The sequence below is a fragment of the Grammomys surdaster genome, unplaced genomic scaffold, assembly GCF_004785775.1.
Source record: "Grammomys surdaster isolate TR1022 unplaced genomic scaffold, NIH_TR_1.0 169, whole genome shotgun sequence".
Classification (NCBI taxonomy): domain Eukaryota; kingdom Metazoa; phylum Chordata; class Mammalia; order Rodentia; family Muridae; genus Grammomys; species Grammomys surdaster.
Window position 1 is genome coordinate 15,424,044 of NW_021604617.1, and position 16,437 is coordinate 15,440,480.

The window sequence follows — 16,437 nt, forward strand, 5'->3', positions numbered from 1 at the left end:
CTTTCCAAAATACTCACTGTTATACAAGGAGAGATGCTTGATGTTAAGATATAAGTCTGCCTCTGATTCATAGTCACTGAGGGTAGAGGCACTCATTTAGGAGAAGAGTAGAGGGATATTGTATACTCACATTTATTTTTATTGAAATTGCCTTGAGTTAATTTCATGAGCCTTCAGTTCATTCAACTTTTGAGAAGTGACCCTCTTTTCTTTTCTTTTCTTTTCTTTTCTTTCTTTCCTTTCTTTCTCTCTCTCTCTCTCTCTCTCTCTCTCTCTCTCTCTCTTTCTTTCTTTCTTTCTTTCTTTCTTTCTTGTTTTTTGGTTTTTCGAGACAGGGTTTCTCTGTATAGCCCTGGCTGTCCTGGAACTCACTCTGTAGACCAGGCTGGCCTCAAACTCAGAGATCCACCTGCCTCTGCCTCCCAAGTGCTGGGATTAAAGGCGTGTGCCACCACCACCCGGCATTTCTTTTAAAAGGCACTTTGCATCTATAAGTACAGATTACAATAATTAATGAAAGGGAATGAGTGGCCAGCTAAGAATCTGTGAAATTCTACTAGCATTTTTGCTATTACTATTACTTTTGAAACCCTGTGGAAATTCAAAGTGGGGGAAGAATTAGTAAATTTGCATATTTCTAGCTGCTAAAGGAGATTCTTTATAGTTTTTTACTCTAAGACTGGGATTTTAGTTTAACAAGCAACAGACCTTAGGATCTCTTAGGTGTTAAAACCCAGGGCTTTTTTTTTTTTTTTCTAGAAAATGGTATGAGGAACTTGTTGGAATAGATGGAAGATTTAACTAGGGATACCTTGACAATATATCCTCCCCTCTTATATTGGGGAAACACTAGGGTATATAAAGTAGTTCAGAGTCATTAAGGGAGAAAGACATTTGACTACTGACAATTTCAAATGGAACTTAGGTAGGATGTTATTTACCGGAGCACAGGCAACTTCTCAGTGGCTACGCTACTGAAAGGACTATAATCCATTCCCCAGCACCCATTAGTTTCCAATAGTTCCTTGGAGACAAGCAAGGCCTCATGAACCGCTCCCTTGCCCATACTCTGGTAAATAACACCCTACCCATGCTCATGTAAACAACTAAAATTAAATATTAAATTCAATGAGTAACACAGAGAGGGTAGAGGAGGGAGGAAGAGAGCAGGAGGATGAGGGAAGGTAGTGGGGGCAAATATGACAAAATTTCATAATGAATGTAGATGCAACTGTCAAAGATAAAATATTAGAAAAAGAGAGAGAAACATGGGTCCTTGTGAAACAACTAGGAAGAAATCTAAACATCACAGGGATGAAAACATTTTAATGTTCTTTCTTTCTGGTGGGAGTCCTTTTACATATGTTTGTGTCCTCCCAGGTTTTTTTTAGGTGACATGTCCAGGAGACACCCCTGAGACTGATGATCAGAGAGAGGTTCCTTGCTGTAACTGCTTCTCTGTATTTCGTGGTAGAAGACAATAGGAGCATATTCTAGTCCAGTATTTCTCACACTTTAATGGGTATCAGCACCATGGGGCTTTCATTGAAATATAGATTGCAGATCAGGAACAAAATGGGATCTAAGATCCCACACTTGGTACAGGTTTCCTCCTAGAAATATGATACAGATCTCACTCTTAGGAAATGGATTTTGGACAACACTTGTCTGTGTTTGTCTCTTTCTAATTGTGTATTCCTCATTTCCTTTCCATCATAGTCCTGTTTCGAGACAAGTAACTTAAGCTTACCTACAACTAAAGTGAGAAAATCAAAAAATGCATGCTCAGATAAGACAGCTGCGAAGGGATAGAGAGGTGGCCTAACACTCTTGCAGAGGACCCGGATTCCTTCCCAGCACCCACAGGAAGCAGCTCACAACTACCTGTGACTCCAGTTCGACAGCATCTGGCACCGTTTTTGCCCCCTCAGAACACTTTACAGAAACTCAGAAAATCTTTTTTTTCCTAATAAAAGACAGAGCCAAGAGGTGGAGGTGTACACCTTTAATCCTAGCACTTGGGAGGCAGAGGCAGGGTGATCAAGGTCAGCCTGGTCTATAGAGCAAGTTCCAGGACAATCAAAGCTACACCAAGAAAGCCTGTCTCAAAAGAAAACCACACCAAACCAAACCAACATGTCAAACAACAAAAAAGAAAAGGAATGTGAATTTGGCAAAGAACCCTGAAAACTGTGCCCTCAGAGGTCTTGGAGCATATGAAGGTAGCCTTACAAACCAAGATCATAACCCCATCATCTTTGCAGGGTAGGCTTTGGCTGAGGATTTTTGGAGCAAGTTAGCAACTGGGCATTATGAAACCGTGACCAGTGATGCTCACTCTCGAGACTCCAAATCTGTTTTAGTCAATGGGAGCTGCCTTAGGTTAGGGAATGGAGTATGCTGCTTCTGTGGGAATGTAAGGATCAACAGGCTCTGACAAACTTGGAGAGAGAGATCTCCTGTTCCAGGAACTCCATCATGGTAAATGCTCCCGTGATGCTGTGCTTAGTGGTTACCATTGCCCTGCATCCTAGTGGGAGGGATGAAGCAGCCCTGTAACCATATTAGTCATATTTAACTCAGGTAACTAACACTGGACTTTATACTTTGATTGACACCTGTGCTGACAGTGAAGATTGAAGTATGCTGCCCAGATTTGAAGGGATTGTCACCTGCATTTTTGGCCATGAGCAGGTGATTTTGTTAGTATACATAAAGGTTGGTGACGTTAACTCATGGACAGGTCAAGGAAGATGGCCATTTATAAACATTTTGGAAAAAAGAAAAGCATACGTCACAAGTTTCTGTCTATTCTGTGTATGGGCACAATAACATATAGCTGTGGATTAATAGCAAGTACTTTTCTGAGGTTAATTAAGTCTTGATTTGGCGGCATTAATGTACGGTTGTGTTCCTTGACATAATAATGTTAAAATTAACACTGTAGATGAGACCTATGTTCTAGAAGGTGTAGATTTTGTCTGAAGTTACAAAAGTACACACAGATATTCTGTGTAATACACAAAATCCTAATTAGTACTTGGAGGGATATCTTCTGAGTAGCTTGATATAAGTGGTGGATAAATACAACTGTTGCTACATATCTCTTGATATGACATGCCTCTCACAGAGCTGTCCTCTTTCACTATTACTGACATATACGTTTTTCCCTCCTAAGGTGGCACCTGTGTGGTCAACCCCACAGACTTGTTTTGCTCAGTTCCTGGTCGTTTGTCTCTTCTCAGTTCTACTTCCAAATACAAGGTGACCATTGCTGAGGTAAAGAGGCGTCTCTCACCACCCGAGTGCCTCAATGCTTCACTTCTGGGAGGCATTCTGAGGAGGTAAGCCAAATCTGTGTCCTGCCAATGTGTCTCTGGTAACTGAGCTGATATCACTCCGTCTTTTTATCTTCTATTGAGTGTGGTATCCTCCAGGAGGTCTAGCCATCTCACAATTTCTTCTAAATATTATCTAACCAAAGTTGATTTTTATTTGATTTTGGACAGGGCAAAATCAAAGAATGGTGGCCGTTGCCTGAGAGAGAAACTGGACAGGCTCGGCCTAAACTTGCCTGCAGGAAGACGGAAAGCAGCCAACGTTACCTTGCTCACTTCTTTAGTTGAAGGTATGACTTCACACTGGCTAGTGCTACTACAAGCCTTGGTTAATTTTACTGCTTTACTGCAGTTTTGTTAAGGGTAATAGTTAACAATTATAGGAGAATTTTCTGATTAATTTTGACAATGATTAATCTTGTCTCCATTTGCCTCCATAGAAAATATAGCTAATTCACGGAATCCATCAATTGCTTTACTGAGCTTGGCAATCATAGGGAAGACAGAATAAAACAGTGGAAGACGCATGATACTTCTTCATTAACAGCAGCAAAAATCTGGCCACAGTCTTCTCATCTCATTATTAGATTAGGGTTTGAATGAATTTAGTTTAATCCTTTGCGACTCAGTAAAAGATCCATGGGATAAACAACCTTAGGAGGTTGATAACGTTATTGAGCCTGAAAGCAGATAGCATTAAACATTATAGACAACTTTGACAGGGTCTCACTATGCAGCTCTAGCTGATTTGGAGCTCCGTAGAGAACTGTCTGCTTCTGACTCCCCAAAACTGGCATTAACGGTGAGGGCTACCATCCCCAGAAACTTGTAGGCATTCTTAAAGCACATTGAAGTTCATGCCTCTGAGAGGGTAAACTGAGTCAGACAGAGCTTGAGACTAAGAACTTCTACATACAAGGAGGTGGAAACATACTGTCAAGAGTTGCTTTTTCCTCTCATATGTTTCCCTTCGTTTCTTCTGAATGGATTAAAATATACATTTTCATAAAAGCCCTTTCTAAGGAGCAGCTATATAGAGTTTTGATGTCAGAGGAAAGCAGTTAAAAAAAAAAACAACCTAGAATCCTATTGTTTTAAAGACAGATGGTGGATAGCTTCCTTTCCTTGATGAGTGTTCTAAGAACACATCTTTGAGACTTTTGTTGCATCAGCTAGCTTCTGTGTACGATGCTGTGGGGCGTGGAAAGTGAAGAGAATAAGTTAATACACTGGTTTTCCCCATATTATAAGTGTGTAGCATCTATTTGTGCAACATTAAACATTTCTTAGCCAGACATTGAGCACACAAGAGTAATCTAGCGTAGAGAAGACTGGCAGGAGGCCAGCATGGACTCCATGGTTAATTCTAGCATACCTTTGGTTACTGAGCTAAATACTTTTAACAAAACAAACAAACACACAAACCAAAACTTAAAGGAAAGTATAGTGACTGCATTCTCAACATTTGTCTTGACAAAAAATAGCTTTGTTAATTCTGCTATCAATAATGGTCTTAGCTTTTGTTTCATTCCCTGGGTTGGGTTTTGTTTGGTTCAGTGTTTTAAGGCAAGGTCTCATGGTACAGGAAACATTAGCCCAAAACATCCATCCTCCTGCTTTGACCTCTTGAATGACTGATCAGCTTATACGTATTCATCAGCCATCTCAGCTTGGTAGCAGTTATCTTCGCTTCCAGCTTTAACAGTAATAGCAACAACAACCAAAGCAATAAGACTTTGGCAGCTAACATTTCAATTTAATCAAAGTTACTCTTAAAGGGTGGTCATCGATGACCCTAAATCTGAACTCTGAAGTGATCCAAATAATCCAGACTTTGAATTCTAACATGAAGTTTGGGGGTTCAGAATTATTTTACATTTAGAATTTCATGTTAGAGATGTTCAATTAGTAATTCCATGCAAGTATTTTAAAATCTGAAAAGGAGGTTCCAAGATTCATAACACTGTGGCCCTGAGGATTGTGGGTAAAGGAAAGTTGGCCTGTGCCTTGTCCTGATTCTTGCTTTGTCTTTGCTGCCCGAGAAACCTTCTCTGTGATGAGACATCGTACTTATTATCCACATATATGTGCCAGTGAAAGTAGAGCAAGATTTTAAAAAAAGGAAAAAGGAGAAAGAAATGTACTAACTATAAACTAAAATGGACAACACTTTCTGTTCATTTTAAGAAAAATGTTTTATTACGTATTTTCATTTATTCACTGTTTTTGTTTGGTTGGTTTTGCTTGTCAAGACAGTGTTTCTCTGTGTTGCTCTGAGTGTCCTAGAACTCACTCTAAGGCCAGGCTGACCTCGAACTCAGAGATCTGTTGCCTCTGTCTCCAGAGTGCTGGCATTAAAGGCATGTGCCACCTCTACCTGGCTTGAGGATTGTTTTTAAAGGAGAAAACACTTAGGTGGAATACCACAAGTTTGAGAATCACATAAAATGATAGACTATGAGCATTTCACTCCCCTCCCAGAAATTCTCAAACTATTTTCTTATCTTAAAATTGCCTATTCACTTTCTTTTTTTTAATTTTAAGATTTATGATTTCTATATAATGCGTATGAGAGTCTTCCTGAATGTATATGTATGTACTGTGTGTGTGGTTGGTACCTGGTGAGGTTACAAAAGGGCATTGGATCCCCTGGAACTGGAGTTACAGAAGGTCATGAATAATTGTCGAGAGAGCTAAGAATCAAACCTGGGCTCTCTGGAAGAGCAGCCATTTCTCTCAACTGTTGATCCATCTCTTCAGCCCCTCTATGGGCTTTCTTTTTAACTTACAATTTTGTGGAAAATATTACACTATTTCTCCATCATTTTTCATTCACATCTGTCCTTTATCCTCTGGATTCTTCTCCGTTATTCAGGCATACATCTCAGTGACCAGGAACTAACCATCAGCTTTTGCAGACCTAGTTGTTCAAGAGTATAGAAGGAGTTGGTGATGTAGTCACTGCTGCCCATCACTTTTTCCTTACCTACAGTCTCCTACACTCATCAGCATTTAGCATGAGAGGGCTCTGTTCACCAGAACAGAACGCTTCATGGACCAGTCCTGCTGCTTCTGCAAAGCCTCACACAGCTTTGTTGGGCAACCTCTGGGGTTCTGAAACACCACTGATTTAAGTCGTTTGATATAAATGCCTAGAAGAGCAGTGATTAAGGAGGCCAAGTCTTCCTTTTTCCTCTTCTTCTTCCTCCTCTTCATCTTTCTGCCCGCCCATCTCTCTCAACAGTGTGGAGTCTCAGCAAAAGAAATGTTTTATTTCCAAAGGCTGTACATGACTTCCCTTCAGTCTTTGCTAGATGGAACCCCGTGTTACTGTTGCTGACATCATTAGCTTCAAATTTGTAAATTTCCAGACCTGCCCTGTTTCTTACCTTATGGGAACTAGTGTTCTACCTGTAAAACCTGTTAATGTTTAGCACTAAATCCTTGACTTTCTAAGAATAATCTCATTATTAAAACTGATATTAAAGTTAGGATGGTTAGTTTACCTGGCTGGCCTCCATTTTCCTCATCTATAAATATAAGACCGCAGTGTCTATGATAACTAGGGGAATTTTTGTTGTTACTCCTCATATTCCTCCTTGGTGTTTAGCAGCTTAACCCAGTGGCATCTTGCTTTGTCCTGGCCACAGTCTGACCTATTCCTCATTAGTAGTCCTCCTCTCTATCTTGGTCTTATCAGGGACCAAGAACCCACAGTTCTTTTGTCTATAATTCCACAGTTCTGAGGTCCTAAGAGTCTTGTTAATACATCTTGAAAAGAGGATAGAAATGAAATACACTATCTCACCCTGTCTGTTCTTTATCACTGCTAAATTTGTGAGAATCTATCACTTGATCATACCTAAGGTAAGGGTAAGCTCAGGTTATGTTTGTAAACGTTGCCTCTCTAAGAAGAGATGTCTCCACAATAACTCAGGAATATATGAAGAGAAAAGCTCAGTAACTAAGGGTTGGTATCATGGCAGGTAGAGTTTTCTGTCACTGAATCTCATGACCTGATCCCCTGGCTTGCAGAAGTATGCTATGGCACATGTTCCCCCTTCCCTCCCATGCAAAATATAAAATTTAAATGTAATAAATTTATCTACTAAAAACATGTTCTCAAAAGACAATGTTTTGATAGTCGAACCCCATATTTATTCAACACTGTATTGTATGGCTTTTGTATAATTAATGATGTTAGCATCAGTGAAATACTTAGCACCAGGACGGCACAGGAGAACCTAAAGGAGATTAAATATTACACTTCAGTTTTCCTTCACCCTCACCTCAGAAACAGTTAAGAGTATGGCTTCTACTGATGAATAAGCCAGTGTGAACTCACATCTACCTGTCAACTACTATAAGGAGGCAATCAGTTATTGTAAGTGTTCTTATGTATGAAGCAGCAGCAGTGGCAGCATTGTACTCATGAGGTCATGGTGAAGAGTCACCACAATACCTTTAAACCCATGAGAATAATGAGCAGCCCAAGCAAGAAAACTAAAGCTAAAAGATTAACTGTTCTGTATAGGATCATACAGTTGTAGAACAAAGAGATATGGGTCCAGTTTTTCAGCTTTGCAAACTTAAAGTCTGTTTTCCATTTTGACTTGTTTTTGTGGCATGGTGACCTGCCACAAATTTGATTCTTAACTTGAATGAAAGAAGAAAATAGAGACTGCAGTCCAGTACGTTTTTACCTTGCAAGGTGCTCCTGCTGTTCCTGTGAACTGTAAGCAGGCATTTCTGACTCTCTCTTACCCATCACTAATTATAAGCTTGTAAAAATTTTGTTAAATCTTCTGCCACTTAATTCTCTCAAAGGAGAATAGCATTAATGTTTATTTGTGCTTCTAATTTGTAGTAATCAATAACATTATTCAAAGTTACTGATGAACTTTACAAAACTTTCATTCAAAATGTAATAAAACTGTATCTTTATAATAAGTGAAAAAATTGTATGTTGGGTGTGTTGTGTGTGCTCTTATATGTGCCTGTGTATGTGCGTATGTGGGAGAGAGAGAGAGAGAGAGAGAGAGAGAGAGAGAGAGAGAGAGCGAGAGCACATATGCAGAGTTCAGAGAATAACCCCATAATGAATGGTCCTCATTCCTCATGTTCCAGCTTGTTTGCAACCTGGTCAATGAACTTCTAGATATTCTCCTGTGTCAACCTACCTTTTTGCCATAGGAATGTTGGAATTACAGACATGTGCTACACCATCTGCCTTTATTTCCATTCTTGCCACCCAAACTCAGATCTGTTCTCTCCCACAGCAACCCCTCTACCAACTGAGGCCTTGTCCCAGCCTAATAGAAGTGACTTATCATCGATATCTTGTCTACTCTGTCTTTTAGTTTATGTGACTGCACTTCCAATAATGAAGGAAACATAGCATAACCTACATAGCAGAAAATGCTTTCCCGTAGGCAAGAGAGCTGGCCAGGAAAGTCTCTAGGTGTTCTTGTCTACGATGTTTTACTTTAGAGGGAATTCCTTGTGATTTAAAGAAATAAAACCCTCTAGAATCATTGTGCTCTCAACACTGATCATATACCTAAGAAGTTTAAGAGTAATCTTCACACAGGCATGGACAATATGGATTATTCTGATAAACAAGCTTAAAAGGCTAGCCTTAAATGACCACTGAATGTTGTGTGTCTAAAAGGGCGACCATCTGCCAGACAGCTCCTTCACAGGCCTTTCAAACATTCCCATTACTCCCACCCTGTGATACATGTGGTCACCTTCTTTCAAAACCTGCATGTGATGTAGAAAGTGAGGCTGTGATAGCTCTGATTGATGTTCACTTTAGTTACACAGCCACCAGGAAGAACAGTGAGTAAGGGACCCTAGTTTTCCCTTTTGCACATAGAGAATCTGGCACTGCTATGTCTTTGGGGGCATAATTTTGCATTTCAAAGCCAACAGTGGAGTTGACCTCAATATATTTAATTATAACAGAACTTAGGTTAGTCACTCATTGTAAGGCCTCTTTTTCACTTTTTTTTTTGCAGACCAATGAGAATTACAGATACATTTCTTCATAGCACAAGAGCAATTCTAAAAAGGAATCTCTGGTTTTAATAACTTGCAATTAGGTAACAATTAAATATCATTATGCAATATCTCAGGACTCTTTTCCAGATTCATTAATTGGTCTCAGTAAACTTTTCCATCCGTAGGATATCATAGGCATTCAAATATTACTTGGAGATTATATCCTTAAATGTCTTCTTTCTTGCTACTCCTCTGGTTTGTCTTTTTACTCCTCTTCATTTTAATATTTTAATCAGTTTTGTGGTGAAGGGAGGTATTTTCTTACAGATGAGGAGAAACAGGATGCCTCACAACTTCATCTGCGCTTGAAACATGCTAAAGGGGTCCTTGGACTCCTCTTGTTACTTATGGAGAATGTCGGTGTATTTGTGCTCTTGGCCTCAGTCTTTGGTCCGTTGGTTATTATCATTCTTGTAAATAGTGAGTCTTACTGAAAAACTGACATCTTTACAAATGTCTCAGTTATGGTTTTACTGCTGTGAACAGACACCATGACCAAGGCAACTCTCATAAAGGACAACATTTAATTGGGGCTGGCTTACAGGCTCAGTGGTTTAGTCCATTATCATCAAGGCAAAAGCATGGCAGCATCCAGGCAGAGATGGTGCAGGCAGAGCTGAGAGTTCAACATCTTCATCTCAAGACTGCTAGTCTAAGACTGACTTCCAGGCAGCTAGGGTAAGGGCCTTATAGCCTATATCCACAGACATCCCTTCTCTAATAGGGCCACACCTTCTAGTAGTGCCACTTTCTGGGCCGAGCATACACAAACCATCACAACAATGTTTTTTAGTTTTTTTCTTTCCTCCTTTTAAAAATTCTGCTTCTCAGAGACTGTATCCCTGATAATGGGCTGTTCAAACACTTAATTTCTGATTATTTTCTATTCCTTACATTTATCAAAAGTCACAGCTCTTTAATCAAATCACAGATTATATTTAAATATCAGAATCTTAAAATCATCAAAATTTAATATACAAAAATCATTGAGTTCAAAATGAAGTCTTTCTAAGAACAGGATTTTGCTCCTTAATATATTTTAAAATAGACAACACATGCACATGATATAAGACCCAAATGTTAATAAAAGGGGATATACGCTCTGTTTCAAGTCAGCCACTTCCTTTCACAGAAGAAAGCAAACAACTTGTCCCTCTGTTTTATTTATTCCAAGAATATAATTATGTATGTATTTACTTCATTTTTAAATGAAATTATAGTACTGTATGTCATGAAGTTGTGCTTTATGTTTTAGTACTTAGTCTTCATGGACATTCTTTTTCCTAATACATATGAGTTGTTGGTTCTTTCAGCCATCGATGACATAACATTGAGTAAACATATTACAATTTATTTTCAATTTTAATTATTTTTTTATTTTTGAGTTTACAATATAACTGCAATATTTCCCCTATTACCCTTATGTCTTCCAAACCCTTCTATATACTTCTCCTTGCTGCCTTTCAAATTCATGGCATCATTTTTCATTAATTGTTTTTACAGACAAGTAACATTATATAGATTAAGCTTGTTGTACTTATGTATTTAGGAACACACATACACACACACATATACTACACTCTAATGAGTCTTCAACTTAATATGTCTAAAGCATTTTCGGTTTTGACCATTTAAATAGTGCGATGATAAATAGCCTCTTGTTTGTATGCTCATACAAACACCCAAGAACATTTAGAACATTTATGATTAATTCTTAGGAGCAATGTTCCAAAATCAATGGATAAAGTGCCTGAAGTTTTGGTAAACTATAAGCAGTTTATTCTCAGTCACTGTTGTAAATGTGTAATCTTTATCACACTGTGGGTAAGACGTTTGCATGGTAGTGTCTCCCTGTGTTTTTACATAAGAGATGGGAGCTCAAGTTTTTAGTGTTTGCTAATTGCATGGATTGAAAAAAAATCTCTCCCTTAAAATTTAGGTTCAATACAGGCTTATACTTATGAACTGTACTTTCTACACACCGACTTTGTAGAGTCAGTGTATAGGGTAACTTTTCCATATTTTAAAAATATAACGAAGTTGATTGTTGCAAACTTCCTTATCACCAGCCCTCCAGATCTCATTTACTCACTGTTGCAGGGCTTTTTGTGCTTGTTTATACCCTTCATTAAAATTAATTATTGTCTGGTAATTTCAGGCATATATATGTAGAGTGTTCTTTAATCACAATCCCTGTCTCATTATCCGCTCTTCTTCTAACCATGTTCAGGCATTTGGCATGCATGATAACGTGATCATATCGCTCATGTAATTTTTGAAATTTCAGTTTTGACTATAGTATATTAAAAAGGGCCCTCTAGTCTAAAAAACCACAAAAGCATCATCCTATTTTTTAAAAATTACTTTGTGATTTTACTCTTTATACTTAAATCTTTGATCCATCTGGGATTTGCTTTGTTGTTGGATCTATGGTATAGATCCAACTTTAATTCTTTCCAGATGGCCACCCAGTTGTCCCAACACCTTTTATTGATAATCCATCATTTTCCTACTAATTTGAAAAACAAGCTACATCTTCCAATTACATTTCTTAATACTTTTTTGAGTAGAATGATGTCTTTGTTTCCCTGATGCTATTTTTGATCCTGTTACCATGTTCCCTTTCTTGTTTCCAGAACTGATATTATATTAGCCATGTATGTTAGCGCCTTGTGAACATATAGCTAGATAGAACTTGCAATTTATTAGTAACTCAGTGACTACTGCCTTCTTCTGATGTAATCCACAGACCCCTTAGACAGGAGAATATGTGTAGTCCATCTGCATAATGCTTTCTTGTCTTCTTAGGGGAGAGGGCATTTTCGGGGTTTGTTTGCTTTGTGTTTTGTTTTTGTTTGTTTTTTTTAAGATTTATTTATTTTCTGTATGTGAGTATACTGTCACTATCTTCAGACACACCAGAAGAGGACATCAGATCCTGTTACAGATGGTTGTGAGCCACCATGTGGTTGCTGAGGATTGAACTCAGGACCTTTAGAAGAGTAGTCAGTGCTCTTAATGGCTGAGCCATCTCTCCAGCCTAAGGAGAGAGATTTTCAACCACAGCAGAAGGGAACTAATTCAGGAGCTTTCACAAAAAGCTGAAGCCATAATATTAGAGATTAATTAATATTTGTGAAATCTAATGTTTTGGGTTTTTTCTCCCTTTTAAGCAAAAACGTGATTTAGAAGGATAGCAAGGGTTCAGACACTGTGTCTTCAAGTGTACCTTGTTTTATTAAATGTCCCCACTGACATATGATAGACTCTTATTTATATTAGTTTGTAGTATGTAGCCAATGCTTCTAGCAAGTTTCTCATTTATCTTTTGTGTTCTATTGCTAGCATACCTCACAAGACTTCTATGATTAACCAATAAAATATTTGAGCGACTAGTTGTCACAGATCAGGTATTCTGATAATCATGGGGCATTGAAGAAGGTACAGAACTATTGTGTTGGGACACACAATGTAGATATTTGAAAATAGTCATCATTTACCTAGGGAAATTGCCAGATTATGAGACACGTAGCTTTGCCAGTGAGGTCATGTTGTAGATGGCATTCCTTTCAGAAAAAGCTGGCACACATAGTAGACATGTTTGCTTGATGTTTCAGCTCTAGGATTTCATTGTAATTTCAAGTTGTAAGAGAATTTATTTGCAGAGCAGTGCAGACCTGTGCTCACAGACATTTATGAGTCTGCAGCAAAAGAGTGACATAGCTCAGGACCTGCCTTGGCTACAGAAAGAATTCAAGGCCAGCTTGGGCAATTCAGCGAGAGCCTGTCTCAAAAAGGAAACGTGAAGAGGAGCTGAGGATGAAACTCAGTTCTAGAATACTTTCTTAGAATCCCGAAGGTCTTAGGTTGAATCTTCAGTACTGCAGAAGAAAAAGAGAGAGAAAGAGAGAGGGGGGAGGAGGGGGGTAAAGATTTGGATATTGTTAAATTTATTAATAGGTACTCCTTGAAATAATCTTCTCTTTCACAACACATGTAAATTATGTTGAAGTCATAGATATGTGACCAGTGTTCAAAATATATGTTTTGCTTTTATTTAATGATACTAGATGTCGCAATAGTAAATTAAATCTCATATTGAGGTAATATTATAACGATGACTACTGATAAAGATTTTCTAAGGAATTACAAGGCAAAGCACCATTTCACACAGACCACTGGTGAAGATTTAGCTCTAAAATGTACGTTTTCCCTGAGGATACGATTATTTTAAAGAAAAATTCCTCACACGTACACACATTTGAAAACTCAGATGCATTTACTTCTGATTTAAGAGTAAGTCCAGAAGCTGGAGAGATGCATGTGCAATTAAGAGCACATGCTCCTTTTCTAAAAGACAAGAGCTCTGTTTCCTACAGTCACATCAAACACCACAAAACTGCCTATACCTCCAGCTACAGGAAATCCCATGCCTTCTTCTGGACCCCTGTCTTCCAGAAACACACGGCATCTCTTCACAAAGACACACATGCATACAAGAGAATGAAAATAAATCTCTGAAACTAATAAATTTAGACACCCGTTTCTTTTGTGACCCAGCTCTCAGTATGACAGCCAATTGACTTTTCATCGGAAAATCCTTTGCCCTTAACTTTCCACTTAATTTTCTCTAATGTTTTCCCTCCGAGTTTTAGTTTTGCTGTGGTGTATGCAAAACTGAGTCCCCAGAGACACGGCGAGCAAGATGCATGCTGATGTTCTTGCCGTGCTTTGGAATTCATTTGTACCTGCCGTTTAAGACCATGACTTAATAAGTGATTACCTAAAACATTGAATTGTCACGCTGTAATGTCACATTTTAAAGATGGGCACGTGTTTCCGGTTGGCACATACACTCTAAAGCCTTTTTTTGCAAGCATTAATCGCATCAGTATAGACTTCTAAACTGGGCATCTCTCGATATAAAATTAATCTAGTTTTTAAGTTAGCACGTTGCTGTTTTCACATAAAAGGTTGATGTCTGAGTGACATAATAAATTGAAATAAACAGAAAATTTAAACCCTCTCAGAACTATAGCAACTTATTCTATCCTTTGGAGAACAAATGAGTCCCTGGCCACTTATATGAATAGGAAGGAAAATGTTCTTGGTCCTTCTTAGGATACTCTTTACACCACCGATAACTGTCCATTGCTTAGAGTCAGAGAAACACATTGTTATTTGCCCAAATCAATCAAAACTCAGAGAAGCTTATCCACATACTTTTCTTACCCTAAGATTTATTTTTTTCTTAAGCCCGTTGACACAAAGGCATCCGCTAGAAAGAATTGCGCTTGGTAAGTTTTCTTGGTTTTGGAGACTGTGTGTTTTAATCGACAGGTCCATTATTTGTTGATGCTAGGATTGTCACACACGAAGCTTTTGTGCAGTGATATACACATTTTAACTACATATCAGGATGTCTTCACTTGCCACTTCTTTGATGTAGCATCACTATACATCCTGTGACAATGTTACACTGTGAGCCATGGAAAGCAGTAAACAGAAGTAGGGGAAGGGAGGGTCTGGCTGTCACTGTAAATGTAAATAGCAGCTGTTCTTCTCCAACTATTTTTAAATCTACCACAGGGTAGAGCTTTGCACAAAATGGGATAATCATCAAAGAACCAGGTCTCAGCACAAAATTCAAGAGGCACGTTGCAGTCTTCCTAGATGACCTATGTCTATGATTCTCAACCTGTGGGTCGCGACCCCCACAGCCTCCCTTCACAGGATTTGTTTAAGACCATCAGAAAACCTAGATATTCACATTATAATTTAAAACAGTAGCGAAATTACTGTTAAGAGGTAGCAACAAAAATGATTTTATGGTTGGGGGTCACCACAAACACAAGGAACTGTATTAAAGGGTGGTAGCCTTAGGAAGGTTGAGAGGACTGATGTATGTTAACCGTGTATTAAGACATTAGTTACATACGTCCTTCTGTGTAAATGATGGATTTACAGCTAACCTGATGTGTGCAACGTTGCTTGCTCTATAGATCTGGAAGGTGGCATACCCACACTGTCATTGTGCTGGTCTGAAATGACCTTTGCATCTTTCTTAAGAACTGCAAGTTTGTCTTCTGGTCAGGTACAATAGCCATATTTGTTGGTTCCAACTTTGACATTCCTATCTTCAAGTGTGAAATTTCACAAGTAATTCACTTTGTCATTTTTCTAGTAAAAGTAAGTAATCTATGCTATGTCCTTTATAAAAGATCTTTATTTCATTTCTTTCAAATATGAATGTATCTTTCTTCCTGAATCAGAGTGATACGCTGTTGAGAAATCAACACTTTTTAAATGCTGCTTGTTTGCTATAGCACCATCCAAAACAAGTAAATATTAACGAAATTAATTTATTAATATTTAAATTAATTGATCACATGTTAATTAAATATAAATTAAATTAAATACTTGAAATATTAAATGTTGAGTATAAAGAAACCCTTTACATTTAGTCATAGCATCTCTGTTTTAAATGAAGGCAACGATATTTTCTAATATATAAATAAACACATACACACAAGTCCAAGTGTTTCTCATTGTAGAGTGTGGAGCGAGCATGCCTTAGTCAGCTAATTCACAAAACGCTATCTGTTACTTCAATGATATGCTTACTTCATTGAGATGTTTTTTTCCTATTAAGTTAGGATCTTCTGGAAAGTCTTATATTGTCAGAAGGAGATAACTGTTTATAAAATGCAAGATTAGAGGAGAAAAACCATTAGTAATATTAGCATTTATTGATAAATAAAATTTAAACATATTTAAACAAATGAAACTGCCTACTTTAAAAAAAAATTGGTTGATACCTGTTCACATTGAAAATTCCATGCAGGTTCCCAACTAAATCTGTGAATCAGATACAGCAGGTTACCTTGTTCAAATACTCTTTTCTGAAATAAACAAAAGTCAATTCCCCGAAAATAAATTATATATATATATATATATATATATATATATATATATATATATATATTTAGATAGATAGATAGATAGATAGATAGATAGATAGATAGATAGATAGCTT

At 37.8% G+C, this 16,437-nt stretch overlaps 1 protein-coding gene across 1 annotated transcript in view; it reads left to right on the forward strand.

Moving 5' to 3' along the window:
- Tfap2d (transcription factor AP-2 delta) overlaps nucleotides 1-16,437 on the forward strand; it is a 60,482-nt gene that overhangs the window by 12,642 nt on the left and 31,403 nt on the right. Inside the window, exons 4-5 of the mRNA XM_028766751.1 lie at nucleotides 3,179-3,344; nucleotides 3,510-3,628. Coding sequence (XP_028622584.1) covers nucleotides 3,179-3,344; nucleotides 3,510-3,628 — 285 coding nt within the window. The remainder of the gene's footprint in view (nucleotides 1-3,178; nucleotides 3,345-3,509; nucleotides 3,629-16,437) is intronic.